The sequence below is a fragment of the Aulonocara sp. 'chitande type north' Nkhata Bay genome, linkage group LG14 (assembly GCF_057382095.1).
Source record: "Aulonocara sp. 'chitande type north' Nkhata Bay isolate Kocher_YH1m ecotype deep benthic linkage group LG14, A_spYH_male_GT1.1, whole genome shotgun sequence".
In the NCBI taxonomy this organism is placed as follows: domain Eukaryota; kingdom Metazoa; phylum Chordata; class Actinopteri; order Cichliformes; family Cichlidae; genus Aulonocara; species Aulonocara sp. 'chitande type north' Nkhata Bay.
Window position 1 is genome coordinate 29,486,549 of NC_141357.1, and position 22,069 is coordinate 29,508,617.

Sequence of the window (22,069 nt, forward strand, 5' to 3'; positions counted from 1 at the left end):
AGTGCAGAAATCTGCTACCGTACAAAGGAACCACAACAGAGTTTTTAGTACAGCACCATATACCTCCTTGCCCCGAATTTTACCTAGTGACTGCCAAAAACTTCCAGCAACCATTCACCAACTGGTTGGAGAACATAGATTAATGAACAAAGGCCACTTACCAGTCTCTAGGGCATAGTTAATAAGAACAGTTTATTGTTAATTCTGTTGAGTTCAATTTCAGTTTAGGTCAGTGTGCATCTGAATTGAACAAAAACATTCTCAAGTCTTTCTTCATTCGCATTAGAAAAATTTATTTTGGTAATTTTCTCACAGTCATTTGACAGTTCTGTTTGATGAAAAATTCAACTTTGACTTGGCTTTTTATCATTTTAGGATCACGTAGGAGTGTGCTCAGTAATGGTTGGTGGTTTTTGTTTATTTTTTCTTAGCAGAGGATAAATGGAGAGCAGTGTTGAGCAGTCAGGAGTTTCACACCACTTTGTTGTGGAGGCTGGATTGTGTGCCTGCACTGTGTTACCAGCTACACAGCTTCAAAGTTAATGTCGCCAACCTGAAAGGAAAGTTATAGAAATATTATCTTATTTTGAGTAATCTGGTGATATTTACAATATTAATGAGCTAAATTCAATAAGTGAACATTTAAAAAGTTGAAAATAAGAGAAAACCTACAAACCTGAACATGAGGCGGGGCGCTGAGCACGTATGTGACAGCACTGGCAATGTCTTTTGGTTCCAAAGGCTGTCAGAGAAGTGAAAAATGCTTAATAACTTTTATCAGAGTAATCATATTAACAATCTATAAACTGTGAGATTAATAATTATACCTTAAATTCACTGTACATAGCAGCTACTTTTTCAGGTTCATTGCTGTGGAGCCGTGATACAAATTCTGTGTCCACTAAACCAGGAGAGAGGCTCTGTAAAAAACAAAAGAAAAACAAAGGTAAAAGAAGTGTGATTGTGTGTCGACTTCGGAAAGTATTGTAAATGTGTCTCATAGCAGCTGAAATTGGTTTTAAGGGCACTTTTTGGGTTTATCAGTGTTCTTTAAAACCTTACCGTGGCTCTGATATGAGTTTTTTCTGCACGCAGCTCCTGCCTCAGGCCCTCAGTCAGCGCGGTTACAGCGAACTTGGTCGCCATGTAGAAATGTAAATCGGGAACGGGATAGACATGATGTCCACCCACACTACAACAGAAGAACATTTCACTAGGTCAGCATTTACCAACATATTTTTTATCTGATTTCAGGATCACATCTGTGTTTTATCCTTGGAGGAGGAGTCCTCTTTACCAAAGAAATGAAACGAGTGAGCGCCACTGGCATCTTAATAAAATGTCACCCTCTTCCTCCTCATCTCAAACTCATCTACTGAACTGAATTCCAGGATTGAATATACAAAAATGTGCACAAATATGCCTATTTATTCCCAATATTGGGAATAAAGGCAAATCTTTTCATTCTCACTATTGAAATCTCCACAGTTTCCATTCACTTTAGGTTAAGAGTCTTGGCATCATCCTAGACAGCTCACTATCCTATAAATCTCACATTAATGATCTCACTTGTTCTGCCTATTTCCATCTACGCAACACGGACCGATTGTATCCTTCTCTTTCCACCCAGTCTGTATCCTTTCTTGATCATAGTATAGTTACATCCCACACTGTCTATTGTAATTCTCTCTTGCATGGTTTCCCCCAAAAATCCCTCCATAAGCTTCAACTGGTTCAAAACTGCGCTGCCCGCATACCAGCACATCATCCATATCCTTCAGGAATGTCACTGGCTCCCTATGAAATTCTGAATGGCATACAAGTTTCATCTGATTACCTTCAAGACCCTTCATAACCTTGTTCCTCCTTACCTTTCTGACCTGTCAAGCACTACCTCTTCTGCCCGCTCACTTCGATCTTCTTCTTCTATCCAGCTTGCCTTCTTTCCCCCTCAGCACCATGGGAAGCAGAGCTTTTAGCTGCTCTGCTCCCAGCCTGTGGAACTTTCTACCTCCAGATATAAGAAACATTGGTTCTCTCCCCCAGTTGAAATCTCAACTTAAAACCTCTCTGTTCAAGTCTGCATGTTCGCTGTGAACTTATTGTTTGTATATTTTATCTTGTTCTTTTGATTGTTCTTTGTTTGCCATTAGTGTTACCAACAGAAGCTCATAATCTCAATCTGAATCTGAGCATGATTATATTCAAAGATATTTGAAAGATGTTTAAATCATCAGACTTCACAGGCATGGCCGTCGTTGATCATCAGTAAATAAAACTGCACCTGTTTATGTTTATGATGTGCCCATCATCCACATTTCTCTCTTTCATTGACTGATAAGCTTCACGTGCACACATGCTCAGTGCAAGAACGTTTACCTGCAAGAAACCATGCAGAAAAATAAAAAGTAAAAATTATTATAATTATTATTATTATTTTAATGGGCTAAATTGTTTTTGGTGTTTTGCTGCTGTAACAGAATAATTCCCCAACTTTTAGAGCTACATAAAAGTGATAATTTTATTTCATTCAATATTCTGCAAAGAAAACATTCCAGTGAATGTATTTCCACATACCGCACACAAAATATTGTTGAAGTCTAAGTCAAGATAATTGTTTTCTAAAATATCTGAGCTCTTACGTCCATCATGTTCTTCCATCCACTGCTTTTGCCATTTATCAACGGCTCTGGCTGTGCCAGACCAGCATTGTTGATGCACACGTCCACGCCTTTGTGCTGATTTTTGATCGCTGCAAACATGGACAGAATCTCCTCCTCTTTGGTCAAGTCACACTTGAAAGGAACCAAAACACCAGGATGGCCGGCGCTCTGACACTCTGCTGCCAGTGTCTGAAACCAAAAGGAAATGGCAGATGATAAGCTTTAAGATTAGAAAGGTAAGAATTAAGATTAAAATCAGCGTTTTTATTAATTTCTTATTTTCTAGTGAAAACTGTAGAGACGAGAAAAAAAAATAAAACTGAAATTCAGATGTTTGTCATCAGTTCAGTTGTGTCCAGCCTTCTTTTTCTGCAATGGAGTAAATTGAAATTGAAAGTGTTGTGCCACATCTATCAATGAATCTATTGATCATCTATCAATAATCAAGTTTTACACACAGTCTGTATTGTCGTGCGACAATGACTGACCTGTTGTAAAACAGGTTTAATTACAGTTAAATAAAATGACTTATGTAAGCCTGACACAGCTGGAAGATCTTGTGTAAAATATACTTTGCACTCTCGCAGAAAGTCTGAGTTTTCATTCCAGCCTGACACAATTAAAAATGATTTGCATATCAAAAATTATATGAGTCTTTCACTTCAGAACAAAGCTGTATTTTTCCAACATCTCTGGCGCAGCCCATCACTTTCATACCGAGTCGGACCAGCTCTACGGCTATAGCCGCCCCAATGCCGACCGAGGCTCCGGTCACCAGAGCCACTCTGCCCCGCCAGCGCTCCATCACAGCTTGGATTCCTGCTACACGCAAGAAAGAAAAACAAGTATGAAGAGAGGGACGCTGGGTCTCCAGGATAGTCACCCTTGAGCTCAAACTGTCCTTTAAAGTGAGCTATCTCTCTCTCTCTATATATATATATATTACAGAAAGATGTTGCAAGTCTTGGTGCAGCCTTCACGCCAATGAATGGAAAGCAGTGATTGATTAAACACTTGTTATTCGTTACACTGCCAAGCTAAATCAAACAAAATCTCTTATCTCAAGCTTCCATATCATACTTGTTTTAGTACTCCCTGCACAGTTCTTTGTACCTTGCACTGCCACAATAACGTCTACAGAGTAAGTTATACCTGTTGCTTCACTTTAATGTCCAATAAATGGATAATAATGTGTTTGTGACCATCATCGGTGTTTCCTCTCTAACACCATAGACTGAGAAAGTGTCACTAAAAGAATCCTGAATCAAAATCTATGCTGCAACAAAGAATGTGGTAGAAGTTTAAATTTAAGGGGAAAGAGCTTTGAATATTGTTTAGTTTTTTATTCAAGTTTCTTTTCTTTTCTTTTTTTTTTTGCCTGTCCCGTTTGGCTCTTTTGCCATCAGAATTATTGTCTAAAGGCAAAGAAAGATGCCCAACGGATTTACTTTACCAAATTGACCATCCCAGCCTTGCCATAATGGTCCATTTGATTCACATTTTATTGTTTATTTTATTTTCACTTGCTGAATACGGGACAGACTTGACTGGAGGAAAGAAGGGGAGAAAGAAAGAGGGAAAGAAAAACAGCTGAGAAGAGGGACGGGGGAGAAGGGCAAAAAACAAAAACCAACAGAATGGGCAGAAAAAAAATGCATATATCAATCACCTGGATCACCTGTTGAGAAAGAAAAAAGAAAACAAGCAGAAGAGAACAAGAGTAATAGAATAAACAACATCACAATGATATATGGGAATATGACAGTAAATACTAAATATTAAACATTATTGTGCAGCACATAAGATCAACAGAACACAGTGTGCTTTGAGGTAGGAGCCAAAAAGGGTGTAGTTTGTGGGTGTGATCACCCGTGTGTACACCTGTGAGCATGAACTTTATTCAAGTTTCTAAGGTTTGTTTTGTTTTTATGTAAACAAAAAATAAATAACTACATCCAACAAGACTTGCATTGTAAAGTTGAACACATAAATGCTGTTTTAACATAACACCGTAGTTTTAAACTGGAATAAACCTGGTCATTTATAAACCAGTTGTGAACAGTGAACTTTTTCACAGAGTCATATTTACAAAAATGGATGATAAATTGTAAATAATTGGTTTATTCATTTCTTTGCAGCAAGACAAACTAATTGCCCACCCAGTCTCTCTCTCATGTTAGCATGACACAGCAGAAAAAAACTCCATCATCATGATAGCATTAGCAGTAGTAGAAGTAGTAGGAGTATTTAATCCGACATTTAAATATATTGTCTTTGAGAACGAGATCTCTTTTTGAATACACAAAGACATGTACAGTTTAAGAGTAGACTGATAAACAGACACACATTATTCAAACACACATTATATATGCTCTTAAATTCAGAAAAACTTCACTTTACTTTTTAATATGTTTATGGCAAATCAGTCTCTGTTTAATTTGGTCATCCATGCGCATCTCCTGCTTAAATCAGCACTGAATGAGAGAGAGATGAGGCACTGAAGGAACTCTGAATTGATATCTATTCAACAGCAAAGATGGTGGTAGAAGTTTATCTTTTATTTTGGAGCATAGTCAACCATTGTTTCCTCTTCAATCAGATTTCACTGGTGATTCTATACATGCAGCTCCTATGACCAGTACAATTAACTTTAATTTAGATACTGCTTCAAAATAATTGCCCAAATAAGTAACCAGAAGTGTTGCAAGGATGGATGCCAAGTTGTGAGAGTAACTTCTTCATGACCTTTGGCGTCATACATAACTGTAGCAGTTATTTGCTCTACCTGTGGGTTCATCTCATTATACAAAACAGCCCACCAACAGAATTTGCTATGCACACTACATAAACTTGATACTGTGTTCTCCATAAAGACTGCCTAGTAGGTAAATTTTCCACAATAACTCAAATGCTAGTCCCTGAAAACTTCACAGGCTGACAACAGCTCTTCATCTTTGGTCTGTTTGTGTCAGCATAACTGCCCCTTCACCTAGTACATAAAGGGGGAAAGGTTAATAACTAATGAACAATAGGCGTGTTAGTCATTTCATCTGGTATTGCTCCCTGCAGCTGAGTTTGTAACTACACCGCTCTGTGATAAGATCTGGTAAGTTAATCTCATTTGGTGTTAATTAACAACAGGTGCACTAGAGCGGCAATGGTGAAACAACCCGTGAATTATGGGGTTTCTGTTCAGGGAAACCTTTTGTGGTCTCAAATTTTGAAGCCATCATGATAATCTTCTCCCACCAACGATGTGGAGATCCAACCCTTTTAGATCCAATTAAAATCAAGACACTCAAAAAGATGCTCTGGAAAAGAGTAGAATTCTTGGAACAGAGTTTAATACACTGAATCATATGAACAGCAGGAAAAATACATACAGACATTTAGCAAGAGAATTACAAAGCAGAAAACAAGCAAAGCAAAACCCCGGGGTGTACGGCCTTAAGCACAGACAGTAGGACAGTAGGTCCTTAAAACATTAGCTGGACAGGTATCTGCTCCTTTGTGCAAGGAGGAACATAAAGAGCATAAATTGATACCGCCAAATGGCCCCAGATTCACCTGAGAGAAAACCAACAGAACACTTCAGGGACAATATATTTCTGTCCATGTGATGCCACCAGGTTGCAACTCAGGCTGTCCAGGAGCTCAGTAATGCAGGGGTCCAGACCTGGGAGTTCCCCCAGGATACCTCCCAGTTACCCAGTTGCTCCATGATTTCCACCCCCCCTTGACAGCTTATGTTATATTTGCTAAGTACTGTAAGCAGTGTCTGAAAGAAATGAAACAGTTTTTCTGATATGTATTCAACCAAAGACAGGGTGGAATTCCTTGGCTATCTAGTTAGTTATAGTAATTCTTCTGGGTGTTTTGTCTATGCAGATATAAAAAAAAAATGTATTATACTTACCTTAATTACAATATATTTAAGTAATTTTATTGAAATTGTTGTAATTTTTTCAGATATTTTGCTTTTACCTTAAATATATTCTTTGTTTTTATTCTTATATAAATATTTGTGTACTGGATATTCTCCACAGGACATTTTTATTTAAATGTCCTATTACAAACAGCACATTAAAATCCTTTACCACAACAAGAGCACTGCAATGAAAGAAATTTCCCTGAAAATCCTTTTATTTTATTCCTTAGTGAAAATTATCAGTAAAATGTTATACAGTGTTTTCATGAGTACATAAAGTCAGTAAAAATTACATTAACCCTCTGATGCATAGTGGTCACTGGAGTGGACAGCTACTAAAACGTACATATCTCTTTAATGCATTGGTTTCTATGGTGGAACTGCATATTAGCCTCTAGAGTGCTCTCTGCTGCCATGCTCCATTGAGGTCAATTCAGTGTTCAGTTAGTGCAACTGCAAGTAAATTTCCTCTGAATCAAAGATGGCAGACAAACTGTCACCCCTGCCGACCACTGCTGGCATATCCTGTCAATCCTTCTATGCTAAAAGAGCCTAACAGGTAAAAAAAATATGATGATATGCAGTAACATCTAGGGAAGGATATTATCTGTTTGGAATAAGAAATTGTTATGTCTAATATGTAGAAAACTACGATTAACCATGTGTCCACTGTAGTGGACATCATGCATTACCCACTATATTTTTTTAACATAAGTCATAAATTGTCTCACTGTTTTTTGGGACTGTTTTGGTTATAAGTAAGCATATAATTGTTACATTTATAAGCTACTCATTTAAAATGTATATTTCTGTGCAGATCAGCTAGTTTGAGTTACTATAATAATTATTTTATCATATTTTGTAGACTTCAAATGCAGCAAAGAATAAGGCAGCGTACAGAATAGTCCAGGAAATTCCATCCAGCTCCAGTGATGATGATTTCATTGATGAGTGCAGTGATGATGAGTTCAGTGATAAGTCCAGTGATGATGAGAGTGGCTGCCAGAGCAGAACAGAGACATAGGAACTACGGACAGCCTAGGTGTGATGAACACAGAAGTGTTTGGAGATGCAGAGACTAAGATGTCAGTTTGTGTTTTCTTCCAGCATGCTACTAAGGGCTTGGTAATACTGTCCTGCATCGTTATAGAACTGTGTAGACTCAAAAATGTTTCTCTTGTTGGAGATAGTTTGCCATATTCAGGTGTAGGATTCACAGCTAGGACTGTTGATTGGTTTTGTTATTTACGTCTAAACATTGGGGCCTTATGAGTTGAAAGTTCCAAAAAAATTGCTGAGATGTTTTTCAAAGGATACAAGCAAACAAGTGTTTGTATATTTACAATAGAACACAAGGTAATTAATTTTTATAGTAAATTCACAGTATTTCATGCTAAGTGCTCAGGCGCATGTAGTTCACTGGAGTGGACAAGTTTATAACTTTATAAAAAAAACATATTTTTGGGGAAAAAAGAGTTGAACATTTTTTTTCATGTCCTGAGAAGAATAAAAGCACTTAAGAAAAAAATCTTGACCAAGGCTTTCATAATTCATGCATCAGAGGGTTAAGGTACATTAAGGTGACATGCTGCAACTTCTCACTGAGATGAAAAAAACACAGATATGGTAAATGTTTCACAGACTGTTTTGAAAGGAGGCTACAAATGAAAGATGCAATAGTTTCTCCTCAGGGATGAGAACATACAACACGTTCTCACTCCCAACTCGTCAAACGTGTGACGCATGGTCAGGCTCCCTCTGCTGCACTTGTGGACGCGCAGGGTACCCCTCTCGCGTTGGGAATTGACGTGAAGGGTCCTCCGATTGAAGAGATTGCTGCGGAAGTGCCTGCTGTCGGTATATTTAGACATTTTCCAAATCACATTGTAGTGACGTATACAGAACACAATAAATTATATAATGTAAACAACTACCTGAAAAACAGGTAGAACGATACTTATGTATGGTTTATTGCATTTACGGAGGGAGTGATGTATGCTGGGTAATGGCACAGCTAGCTACTGGGTGACTTTATTCACCCGCTTCGGCTGTTATCAGTCCATACAATGGGCGTTATTAGCACAAATCAGTCCCATAGATATGGGCCATCTCCTGCTAGATTGTTCAGAAGGTTGTTCTCATCCATCCAGATGGAGGATCACTAACAGGAGCGTGGAAGACTCCAGAATCCACTCTGGCTGCAATCCGGTGGATATGCAGTGTTTACAGGTAAGACCATTTACACGGACAGCATTTATAGAATGACTATTAAAAGTCAGCGAGTGTCAGTAATGTTAATGTGGTTATGTTAGTAATACACCGAGTGCTAATATAACAGCTTTACGATGCATTTGTAGATATTATTACGTGTTTTACCGTCTTTATGGTGCTAGCTTAAAGTTACGGTGTAAACGTTAGCTTAGTAAAGCTGTTACTGGTTAAACGATGTTAGCACAGAAATATTAGCTTCTGTCATGACTGATGAAGTTACTAGTTAATAAAGTTTCCAGTAAAGTGTTTAATCGCAGCCACAGATTGACAGCAAATATCTCGATTAGCTTCAGTGCATCTATAATAAATATGTGCAAGTTTCAGTGCTTCGTTTAAACTGTATGATACTTATACTGACCAAGGGTCAGTGTAAAATACAATCCTAGCTGTGTGAACAAAGCCTGGCTCCTTTAATCCTGCATGACAAACCTCAGGATGCAGGCTATTATTACTCTTTACTGCTGGCACACCTGTCACGCCTGAGAGTGAGCTAGAAACTTACAGTGACGTGGACATCATGCAAAGACTGCCAGACTCTGTAATACTGCAAATGATCAGTGACTCAGGTTATCACTAAACTTTAAACGGTACCTCTGTGTCTCTGTGCTGAACATCTAGGATTGAGTCAGGCTGCATTGACTGTGGGACTTTAATGTGTTAAAAGCAGGTTGAAGACGGCTCAGAAACATTTGAAGATTAAAATTTAGCATTATGGCTGCTGGTGGTTTGTAAAGCCTCTACTCAGCTGTATTTTTGTTACTAATTTATGTTTGTTGTTGTTTAAAACAGATTTCAGAAGAGCAAATATGCTTAATAGTTTAACTAGATGTCATTTGTCAGTGTGGGACTGCTGAGTCACCGGAAGAACTCATTTCATTCATTCTCCACATGATGTTCATTTACAGAAATGTTTCACAGGAGCTGATTTCTCCCAAAGGTTGTACTAGTGTGTTTCCATAGATTACCTCTGTATGAATGTACTTCTTAAATGAAGGCAAGTGTTTGTCCTTTTTTGTTCCTCAGGTACAGTACGTGATATCAAGGGCAGGCGGTCAACACTGCGGGTAGACAAGAAGCAGACGTACTTCCAAGAGGGAGCTGCAGTGAGGTCAGAGGTCAGAATCTGAAACAGCTCAGGTTTATGTTTTAGAGGTTATAAAAAATCAAAATGTATTTATAAAGAAACCTTTAAATAATAGTCATAATTATGATTATTATAAGAAATATCAAACATTTAAGTGGATTTTCTGTTACACATATCGTGTTAGCCCTGCAATAAACTGGCAGCCTGTCTTTGTCCTGTATCAGCTGGGATAGGCTTCATCCTCCCGCGACCCTGAATTGGATACATTGTATTCCAATTATGTAATCTGATCATTTACAAACTCAAGGTATCTAATCAAAATGTAAGTAATAATTATAAAATGGGAAAGCAGAAATAAGTGTGACATAAATGTAAATGTGTGAGCTGACATAGAGGACAGCTACATGCAGTCTGAAAAACCTTTGTTGTCAAGTTTGCAGGTCTATCAGCACGAGACATTCTTACATAGAAGAGACATTAAAGTTTCCAACTCAGTGAAGCATTATTGGTCCCGTCTGTTTGGATAAATATAGTAAGTTGATGTATGTCCATTTATTGACACATTTCCTTAAGTGCTTATCCAGGATCACAGTGGAGCTGCAGCTGGATATGTTCACTAAATAAACCTTACAAAAGTTAACAATAAACCTGCATCCATGTACGTTGTTGTCCACAGGATGAGAAAATCAAACTGGAAGACTGTGGAACATGTTAATAAATGTTTGTGTTTATGTCTGTGTCTTTCACAGGAGGCGCTGGAAGGTTTCCCTAATAGTTCCTGGTGAATCAAAGCAGAACCATAAAGGTTGCTGGACTGCATGATGGCCTTACCCCTGAGCAGTCATCCTGTTAAAGGAGGAACCACTTAGCTGTTTTCAAAGTAGCTGAGCAGATTTCATCTCAAGTAAGCGATTAACTGTTTGTTCATCTGTTCTGCCACTTAAAGAGCATTTAAGGACATCTTTTAAGTGTCCAGTTGAATTAATTCTACTGGCTCTCATGGTCATTTGTTATTATAGCCATATTTTTCATGTTCATCCAGCTATTTAGTAAATTCTATCTATTTAGTAATATCCGTCAGCTATAAAATGTAATATAAATATAAAAATATCTAAATATCTCCTGTCCTTTATGTTTTAATGATGTAAGTCTGTTATCGTGTTTCAAGTCAAGTCAAGTCAACTTTAATTGTCAATTCTGCCACATGTACAGGACATACAGAGAATAGAAATTGCGTTACTCTCAAACCCTAGTGATTAGAAAAATGCAAATAAAATAATTAAAAAGTAAAAATTTAAATAAATACAATACAATTTTACGTATAACAAAAAAAAAAGCTATGCAATATACAATATACAATATTCAAGTAAGGAGGCATAGTGGTGCAAAATAGGCAAATAGTGCAAATGGAGATTTACATTAGCATTCCTCACATATCAATGAGATGCTGTACAGTACAATCCTACTGACACAGCAGAGGGATAACGACGGCTATTCAACATCGTTACACGACACATTCGAGCTGCATGATGCAGACAAAGTGACTAAATCATCTTTTTTGTGGTTTATTGTCTTCAAACCAGCAGACAAAGCTGATGGCAGAAGATGTCAGAGAAGAACTTCAGGCCGTGGACTGAAAAGGTATTTTTTTCTTGTTATCAAAGACATTTGGAGTGGCAGCTTCTACAACTGGTTGTGCTGAAGTAAAGTTTACAGTCTAAGAAACCACAGTGTTGATGTTCAGCACAAAGAGAAAAGCTCACTTGTTTGAATTTATTTACAATCATAGTTTTATAAATTCTGACTGTAAACAGCTTTTACAGCTTTGATATTGTTTGACACTCGATATCAGGTTTAATTTAAAGGTTTCTGTGTCCCAATGAGCCATTTACACTGATCAGTGTCACTTTAACTGTAACACATTCATTATTTAGATTCAACAAAGAAATAACTGAATGTAAAAATGGCAGCCCTCAGGCAGGTTTATAGAGATATATGCATGCATTATGAAATTTATGTATCCCAGATAATTGTTATTCATCTAGTCATGGCAGACCTACCTCTTCCTCCCAAGTTAACTGCAACCCAAAAGAACTAGTGGGGCTATTTACACACTCACAACCAGTGTGGGGTAAAAAGAGCCACCAAAAAGCTGTCAGCCACAGATGTGCTAGAAGAGTTAGAAACTCTACTTATGGAGAAACTTTCTAAGTCTAACAGAGGACAGGTACTCCTGCCCAAATAACCTGATATAACCCCACATACAGCCCAGCCATAAAGTGAACCAAGTCATTTAGTTAAAGACAGCATGGGACCAAATGTAACCAGCCTGCACCAACCTGGCATTTCTTCCTCCTGAATTAAATGAATGAATGGATGAAAGTTAAATGACTACAAACCTAAAGCCACTAGTTCCCACACTGGAGCTCCCTGACACTGTGTGTTAACCGTATTTAGCTTGTATCAACAGTTGTAACAGGCTAAGCCACCTGAGACACTGCATTGAATTTGTTCCTGTCTTACTGGTTTCAGCTCAGATGTTCTGCTTTTTCATTTCAGTAGATCAAAGCAGCTCGTGCTCCTTCTGCTTCCAATTTAGAAGAAGAAGGCGAAGGCTTCAGCGAAGTGGCGTTCATGGTCTCAGTGAACAGTCATGGCCACACACTGCATGTGGTTTTAAAAGCAACATGTCTGTTCACCACAACAATGGAGATGTGTAATATTAGTGCAGCTACGGTTTGTTCTTGAACATCAGTTCTGTTTTCTACTTTGATCACTTAGACCAAAAAAGTGTTGTTTTCAGATTCTTTCTTTTAAATCTATAAAGCACCTGCTCATTTTTTATTACAATTAGTTTCACATGAATGTTAGTGTTTCCTTTATGATCTTTTAATGCTTACACTACACTGTACATGTCTACATTAGATACATTTCTGTTACCTGTTTCTGTTGACTCAGAGTTGTGAAATGTTCTTTTATTTGATGCTCAATATGAAGTTCATAATTTTCTTACAAATAAAACTCTAATGACAAACATGAACAGCTGTGCTTATTTCTGAGACATGAGTTTTTGAGTGTGTTCATATTTAGACAGTGTGCATCTGTCTGCTGAAACTGTAATGGTGAACCTGAGGTGATGGTCAACAGAAGGCAAATATATATCAGTATAAAACAATATTGAAGTAATGTCTTTACCCTCTGCAGCGTGTGGACGCTGTGCACACAATCACCTTATTCACTGTAGTAAACATGCACCGCTAGCTCACGTGACTGTCTCCATGGTTACATCGTATATTATTAGCTATGTAAACAGCTTCCATAGATACCACCATAGCTCTCTGCAGCTGTAACACTTTCACACTTTGCAAATCATTTCACATTTTTGATAGTTATGAAGACAGAATATGTTTTTAAGGTCATGCTAGGCGGTTGCTATGGTGGTTGCTGTGGACTTGGGTGGACCGCGTCCGATTCCTGTTATTAGCTGTCCGCCGTAGGAAGGCTGCGTTCCATTTACAAGTAGTGACAGTCTGCCGCAACTCGAACTCAAACCCCGCTTTGTTCTTTAATTATAGGCCTTTTATAGCCGTTCATGACACGCGCACACACATAAAGCATTTTGCCTCACCATGAGAATGCAAGTTTACCTAACCTAACCTTAAAGTATCTGATATAGGATAGGAAAATGAAGCAACCAGAGATTTAATGATGAAGACTCTGGGTTCTGTAGTTCACGTTTTACAGTCCTGAATGACTCTTTGCATATGATTTATTGAAGAGGACTTTAGAATGCACTTTACATTTAGACTGTTGCTGTTTCATTTTTTACATTGTTGCCGTGTTATGTCATGAATAAGGTTCACCTGCTGGGGGTTTGATGGATCAGCTGGACAATACAGTCAAAGACAGACTTCATTCATCATATGCAAGAATCCTAATTGGAATTTTGTTGTCACTCATGTTTTTGAACCAAATATTGAAAACAATTCTGACAGACTGGATACCTGGTCAGGGTGTACGTTACCTTGTACTCAAGCATCCCAGGACAGAGCCCTGCCCCACCATGAGCCTGGGTGGATCCGTGGTTATTAATATAAAAGGACCGATACTGAATATGAATATTTCATGAAAATTGAATTATAATACAAATGAGTAATAAGGGTTTCTCTGCGCCCTTATCTACCCCATACTCAAAGAGCTGCGGGCAGAGAGGGTGACAGGAGAGGATGGCACTGAAGAGAAGATGCTCGGTTTCTGGAGTCTCCTGGTCCTGTCAGTAGGATGCATCTGCTGTGTCTTCTCGTGGATGCTCACCTACCTTGACTCGTTCCAGCCTGGTATGGATTTCCCAACACTGCGGACAGTGGCCCACGTCAGAGACGTTTAATATTGATTACATATGTCTGAATTGCTAACCCTAACCCTAACCCTAGCTCAACAGACCACAATGCCCTGGACTGTCAGTATTATTACATGCTGTGAACATAAGTACCTTTGATCACAGTTTATGTTGTAAAAGAGAAGTAATATTGAAAAAAAGATCAACATTGTGATCTTATTTCTTCCAAACTGACCAGAAACATGCTTGTCAGACTCTCACAGCAAAGGATCAGACTCACTGTGTATGACGGCTCAGGCCAATGATGTCTGTTAGATTGTCAGTTGTTTAGTGCTTCTGTACAGTTAGGGTCACCGTCTCTATTTCAGAATAATTAATATGCAGAAAACACTAAAAGTTGATTGTCTTCCAATATTCTAGCATAATTAAAAAACTTTGACTTTGTAAGTACATATTATTAGTCCTAATGCCAGTATGAGTCTTCATAAATCCTGCTTTGAAATACTGAGCTTTAAAATTGACCTGATGAAAGATAGTTTACAGTGGCACTCTGTCAGGATCATTCTGACTATAAGATCACTGTATTAATCTGAATCCTTCTGAAATGTGCTGTGAATGAATGCTGATGCAACTCACTGTGGGAGAGCTGTTAATAAAATGAATCTGTGACACATGCAACACATTCACAGAGGAAGAGGACACAAAGGGAGGACACGCAGAGGCTGTGTTGAAGTCAGAAATCCAAATCTTTATTAAAAAACAGGCGGCGGTTACAAACAGGAAGACAAGCAGTCCATCAAACAGTCTACAGGGTCAAACATACAGAGAATTCAAACAGCAGTAAAAAATAACTGGAAAAACGTCAATGTGTGACGCAATAGAAGGAAGCAGCGCAGTATATTCACTGAATTATCATCAATTACAAAAGAGAAAAACGACGATTTCTAAGGATTATTTTCTTAAATGCAGTTAGAGTGTGGCTGGTAAAGATGGAAACATACAGAATGTAAACTGTGTGAGTTTGTGAACTTTGTTAGTAACAAATGAGGTAAAAAAAAAACAACCCCAAAACATACAAAACACAGAAAGAGGCTCTCAGTATTCATTAATAATTAGAAAGAAACATTCTGGTCGTGGATTTTTACAGTCTTAGTTCCGCTCGCTGTCATCATTATAATCATCATGATCAATGGCGAGGTCCTGAGGTGGGCGGGGCTGTCTCTGGTGATGTCACCATGAAGGAACAGCATCTGGCACGTGTTGGTGAAACATCTCAGGACACTGGTGTAGTTTCCTCTCCAGCTGTTTGACATGTGACACTTGACCATTAAGGGGAAGAAGAAGAAACAGTGTTAGGTCAGGTGACCACATGGTTTCTAAAGTAACTGACAGGAAGTAACCAGGCCGTTAGAAATGGATGGCATGTGTTTAGAGTTACTGGAGTTGGGTAACTCTACTTACCAAAAGCAGAAGCACACAGATGAAGGATCAGATGCTGAATGTTGCAGGAACATGCTCATGTGTGGTGGTCATTCAGTGCTGCAGGTTAGACAGTCCAAGACTGATATGCTGCCCATCTGAGAGTTTGAAAACACACATGCAAAGATTTATTTTGTGTTACAGTCAAAGTTGGATGTTCATTTTTGTCCTTTAAAATGTTTGTGTATTTGAAAGCACTAACATTTAAGGATGACTTGGATCGTCTCCTTTAAAGGGGAGACAAGTGTATCCACTGATCCACGTCACTTTACCTGGATGATGACTCCTCCCCCCTCACTCAGAAACACTCCTAATATAACCAAGCAAATAAATAATATTGAAGATTTACTTACATCATTACAAAAACAGGAAAAACATCTTCCTTTGATTCTATTTCTCCATTCCTGCTGAACATCAGGCAACAAATATCTCAATAAATCACAGTAAAATGTAAAGCACATGTTTTCTCTGCTTTGTCTAACCTCTGCAGAGCCTCTGTCAAGAAAAACATATCTGTAAGCATAAAACAAATATACATTTCATAACACGTCACTGGACAAACCTCGGTCAGTTGATTTCCTCTGTGCAGTGCAGATGAACATCAGTCAGCAAGTGACTCTGCTGGTTCTTCTGAGGAAACACCACCGTCTCTCCACACCGTCACCATCTGTGAGCACAAACTGCCACTCTGCTCTGCCAGCATGTAGGAAATCACATATCACACACACAGGGGTGAAGAAACATCAGAGCTCAACTTTGGATACTTTAGATCTAAACAGATCAAAGTAGCTCTTAGCTTCAACAATCAGTGAGCAGACAAACAATGATACCAAACTGATTCTGTATGAATACAATATGGTATTTTCAATACAGGTGTCAAATTAATTTATTAAAACGAATACAGATATATGTATTTTTTTTTTGATAAATTAGTTTGCTAAATTATAAGAATATATATATTTTTTCATTTATCAATTGCAACTGAAAGAAATTAAATATTGAACAAAAATATATTGTCACATTCTGAGCATGCTCAGCATGCTGACAGACTTGAAGTTGCTACAGATTTTAAGAAGTGATAACTATAGGGAAGAAACTTCTCTTTTTCATCCGTTTAATCAAACATTTGATGCCTCAGCTGTCTCAGTCTATAGCGTTCTGCAACTACAACTAACCTGAGGCTTGGATTTGGCTGCAGGTGCCCCTGTACATCCTTCTCAGCAGCACACATGTGGGTACCATTTAATCACACTTCTTCCTGAGCTTTGCTTCATCACAAGACCAAAGGTGTTGCTTTTAAAACCACATGTCACAGTCTTATCATCATCCAGAAGAAACATTTGAAGAAACATCATGGAGAAGAAACATTTACGCGCCTCCTGGTTTTGTTTTCTGATCCTGCAAAAAGACTGAGGACAACAAAGCCCAGAGAACACGAGATACACAACATCCAACATTCAGACTCAACAGCCTCCATAAATGAAGAGCACCAGGTTGGTTATAGTAGATATGAGCATACTTCACATTACTGGGTATGAATAATAATGAGGAGGCAAACTTTGAAGATGCAGAGCATGATGTCCCATCATCAGACTGTAAACAAACATCCACCAGGCTTCTTTGTTGGCAAAATTGATGATTCTCCCATCAGGGATCAGTAGCGTGTATTAACCTGTGGTATAAGCAGCAGTCACTGAAATATATATATATATATATATATATATATAGTGGTTAGACTACACGCCTTTGGAACAGAGGATCGCAAGTTCGATTCCTGCCTGGGGCGTCTGTATCCAGTAAGGGTCCTAAGGCTAGACCCCCTATGCTAAGCAAGCCTACCGCAGACATGAGCGAGACAGATAAATATGAAGGCATGCCGGCTCGGACGTCGCCCGGATCAACAAGGTCCGCGTCAGGTGTTGAGGAACCAGGGCACCCTGACGAAAAGTGGGCTACTGGAACAAGAAGGCATTGGTGGGCAAGGGACGAAAACAGGGCGTTGTTGGAATGCTACTACGCAAGTAACCCCGGCGGAAGGGGCTACATGAATAGGATGAGGGACCTATGGATTCTTCGATACCCAACATCCACAATGACGGCAAAACAACTAGTAGCTCAGTGTTCCAACATTCGAAAGAAGGGACTGCTCTCACAGCTAGAGATTGACGAGGTACAACACAAATGCTACGGCAAGGAGGAGTCAGGACGCCAGGTCAGGGGGGAGATATCATCACCCCCACCCGAGATTGGGTACATAGCCCCAAGTGTGATAGGAGAAGGATCGTTGAGTGCGAGAGGAACTGACCTGAAAAATAGGATAATGGCCAAGCTTGAAACCTGGATCCCCCGTAGCCGGTTACCAAGATTACGTGAAGTACCCTCAGAAGGTCTGCTAGATGATGTTAATGCAGCACTACGGGCAATACCTACAACCACGATTACCGACACTAACAAGCTGATCTACAATACGGCAGCAGTGATCAGTGAGATGCTTGGCTACAAGTTGAACAGCCACAAGGGGCAGTACCCTCCATGGAGAAGGAGGCTAGAGGGCAAGATCAAAGTAGCACGGAGAGAGGTTAGCCAACTAACGGAGTTGCAGAAAGGTGCGACGAATAAGGTGCCTAAGAAATACAGCAAGCTGTCCATACCTGAGGCCTTGGAAACTGCCAAGCAAAGACTCACAGCCTTGGCCAGCCGCTTGAGGAGGTACACCAGAGAGATAGAAGGCAGGAGAATAAACCAGCTGTTCTCCACAGAACCAGCAAAGGTGTACTCTCAGTGGCAAGGGAACAATAAGAGAACAGCACCACCAAGGCTGGAGACGGAGCAATACTGGAAGAGCATATGGGAGAAGGATGCAACCCATAACGGCAATGCTCAGTGGCTAGAGGATCTGAGGGCAGACCACAGCGACCTCCCTGAACAGGGTCCAGTAACCATCACAGTGGCAGATATCCAAGAAAGGGTCTCCAGTATGAAGAGTTGGACAGCACCAGGGCCCGACATGGTTCACGCCTACTGGCTGAAGAAGCTAACTGCACTCCACGAGCGTCTGGCAGCACAAATGAACCAGCTGCTAGTTAACGAGAGACACCCGGAATGGCTAACTGAAGGCCGGACGGTCCTGATCCCCAAGGACCCCAAGAAGGGACCGGTCCCCTCCAACTACCGACCAATAACCTGCCTCAGTACTACATGGAAGCTCCTGTCAGGCATCATATCGGCTAAGATGAACAGGCACATGGGTCAATACATGAGCGGGACACAGAAAGGAATTGGCAAGAATACCAGAGGCGCAAAACACCAGCTACTGGTAGACAGAACAATCAGCCGAGCCTGCAAGACCAGACTGACCAACCTGTACACTGCCTGGATTGATTACAAGAAGGCCTATGACTCAATGCCCCACAGCTGGATACTGGAATGCCTAGAATTGTACAAGATCAATGGGACCCTAAGAGCCTTCATCAGGAACTCAATGGGGATGTGGCGTACAACACTAGAGGCCAACTCCAAGCCCATAGCACAAGTCACCATCAAGTGCGGGATCTACCAAGGAGATGCTCTGTCCCCACTGCTGTTCTGCATAGGCCTGAACCCCCTCAGTGAGATCATTAACAAGACTGGCTACGGATACCGACTACGTAACGGAGCAGTTGTCAGCCACCTCCTGTACATGGATGACATCAAGCTGTATGCCAAGAGTGAACGAGACATCGATTCACTGATCCACACTACCAGGCTATACAGCAATGACATTGGAATGTCGTTCGGACTGGAGAAGTGTAGTTGGATGGTATCAAAGAGAGGGAAGGTAGTCAGAACTGAGGGGATTGAACTACCAGAAGGCAACATTGCAGACATAGAGGACAGTTACAAGTACTTGGGGATCCCACAGGCGAATGGGAACCATGAAGAGGCCGCTAGAAAAGCTGCAACCACCAAGTACCTGCAGAGGGTCAGGCAAGTCCTGAGGAGTCAGCTGAATGGTAAGAACAAGATCCGGGCCATCAACACGTACGCCCTGCCCGTGATCAGGTACCCTGCTGGGGTAATAGGCTGGCCAAAGGAGGAGATAGAAGCCACTGACATAAAGACAAGAAAGCTCCTTACCATGCATGGAGGGTTTCACCCCAAATCCAGCACCCTGAGGCTGTATGCTAAGCGGAAGGAAGGGGGCCGGGGACTGGTGAGTGTCAGCACCACAGTCCAGGATGAGACAACGAACATCCAAGAATACATTGGGAAGATGGCCCCAACTGACCGAGTGCTCAGTGAATACCTCAGGCAGCAGAAACCCAAGAAAGAGGAGGGAGACGAGGAACCATCATGGAAGGACAGGCCCCTGCACGGTATGTACCACCGGCAGATAGAGGAGGTGGCTGATATCCAGAAATCCTACCAGTGGCTGGACAAAGCTGGACTGAAAGACAGCACAGAGGCACTAATCATGGCAGCACAAGAACAAGCTCTGAGCACAAGATCCATAGAGGCTGGGGTCTATCACACCAGGCAAGACCCCAGGTGCAGGCTGTGTAAAGATGCCCCAGAGACAATCCAGCACATAACAGCAGGGTGCAAGATGCTAGCAGGCAAGGCATACATGGAACGCCATAACCAAGTGGCCGGCATAGTGTACAGGAACATCTGTGCCGAGTATAACCTGGAAGTCCCGAGGTCAAAATGGGAGATGCCCCCAAGGGTGGTGGAGAATGACCGAGCTAAGATCCTGTGGGACTTCCAGATACAGACGGACAAAATGGTGGTGGCTAACCAACCGGACATAGTGGTGGTAGACAAACAGAAGAAGACGGCCGTAGTGATCGATGTAGCGGTTCCGAATGACAGCAATATCAGGAAGAAGGAACACGAGAAGCTGGAGAAATACCAAGGGCTCAGAGAAGAGCTCGAGAGGATGTGGAGGGTGAAGGTAATGGTGGTCCCCGTGGTAATCGGAGCACTAGGTGCGGTGACTCCCAAGCTAGGCGAGTGGCTCCAGCAGATCCCGGGAATAACATCGGAGATCTCTGTCCAGAAGAGCGCAGTCCTGGGAACAGCTAAGATACTGCGCAGGACCCTCAAGCTCCCAGGCCTCTGGTAGAGGACCCGAGCTTGAAGGATAAACCGCCCACAGGGGCGTGCTGGGTGTTTGTTTGTTTTTTTATATATATCATTGCAGCATGAGTAAATTAATCATAATAAGCTCCAGCAGATTTCTTTGTGTACAGGTTGTGATCAGCTGACCTGTGCTGTGGCTGTTGACCTGAGGTTTACTGCTCTTTGTGGATTTGGACAGCTCCATTCATCAAGATGAAACCCATGCATATAGACCAATATATACCGCATAAACTATGTTTTTCTTTATTTGTTTCTTTATTTTTTGCTTCTCTCAACTCTTCTTCTTTGAAGCGTACATCAATAGGATTGCCTTATGCAATTTGTTATTGCTCCATCCATTTCAGCTGAAATCGGTTTGGTGCATAGATGGAAATAATAACTCCCCTCCAATGTCTTTATCATAAACTAATGCACCTGTTTTAAGAATTAAAGTATTTATAATTTATTCACAGTAAAACAAAGGGTCTGTCTGCTCGACAGCCCCAATATGATGTTTGCCTGACAGAGCTTCATATTAAAAATTCCTTTTCATTAGAGTTTTACATTAAATAATCTCTGTTGAAATCCAGTTTGTTAGTTCAGAACAAACCTGGAGTTTTCTGACGTCCCTGGCGCAGCCCACCACTTTCATGCCGAGCCGGACCAGCTCTACCGCTACAGCCGCACCGATCCCGACTGAGGCTCCGGTCACCAGAGCTACTCTGCCCCGCCAGCGCTCCATCACAGACACCGGTAACCTGCTACACGGACGAAAGCACCAAAAGTATGAAGAGAGTGATGAGGAGTCTCAGTGACAGTGAGCGCCAACTGTCTTGTGCCTGTTAACCATCCATCTATAGATATATATATTGGAACGTCTTAAGTCCCGGTGCAGACTTCACGGGACGCCAACGAATGGAACGCATTGACTGATTAACCACTTCATTTCAGCTGAATCACTGGCTACAAAGCAAGTTCTTTATCAAACAAAAGTTATTATCTCAAACTAAAATATCATAGTTGTGTCAGCACACTCTCCTTCTATGCACCATACACCGTGACTGCGACAATAAAGACTAAAGTGAGTGAATTTGCAGAAATGGAAAACTTGTGAAGGTCATAAGCATTTCACATTACACAACTCAACAACAAAGAAGGAAAGAAGGCATTATTTGGTATTACTTTATACCAGAATTGTGACTCCA

General features: G+C 40.5%; 1 protein-coding gene and 2 long non-coding RNA genes across 6 annotated transcripts; 1 reads left to right on the plus strand and 2 right to left on the minus strand.

Annotated features, from left to right (window-relative positions):
* Positions 1-159: 159 nt before the first annotated feature.
* LOC147314878 (dehydrogenase/reductase SDR family member 11-like) lies at positions 160-3,594 on the minus strand. The gene is made up of 7 exons (XM_086261986.1): positions 3,325-3,594; positions 2,643-2,852; positions 2,285-2,379; positions 1,063-1,192; positions 828-920; positions 677-742; positions 160-553 (listed from the first exon to the last, which is right to left on the minus strand). Exons 1-7 carry the CDS (start codon positions 3,466-3,468, stop codon positions 524-526), a joined length of 768 nt encoding a protein of 255 aa, XP_086118112.1. The 5' UTR covers positions 3,469-3,594; the 3' UTR covers positions 160-523.
* Positions 3,595-8,459: 4,865 nt separating this feature from the next.
* Positions 8,460-12,980, plus strand: LOC147314879 (uncharacterized). 2 transcript variants are annotated; one of them, XR_015124725.1, is made up of 5 exons: positions 8,460-8,820; positions 9,886-9,977; positions 10,696-10,850; positions 11,530-11,587; positions 12,506-12,980. It is a non-coding gene; the product is annotated as an uncharacterized LOC147314879 (long non-coding RNA). The 2 variants fall into 2 exon arrangements; XR_015124726.1 differs by having other exon boundaries at positions 12,509-12,980.
* A 2,038-nt stretch (positions 12,981-15,018) lies between these two features.
* Positions 15,019-21,626, minus strand: LOC147314880 (uncharacterized). Of its 3 annotated transcripts, XR_015124534.1 has the most exons (6): positions 21,475-21,626; positions 16,940-17,032; positions 16,327-16,457; positions 15,967-16,074; positions 15,747-15,862; positions 15,019-15,604 (listed from the first exon to the last, which is right to left on the minus strand). It is a non-coding gene; the product is annotated as an uncharacterized LOC147314880 (long non-coding RNA). The 3 variants fall into 3 exon arrangements; XR_015124533.1 differs by lacking the exon at positions 21,475-21,626 and having other exon boundaries at positions 16,327-16,452; positions 16,940-17,431; XR_015124532.1 differs by lacking the exon at positions 21,475-21,626 and having other exon boundaries at positions 16,940-17,431.
* Between the last annotated feature and the right edge of the window lie 443 nt (positions 21,627-22,069).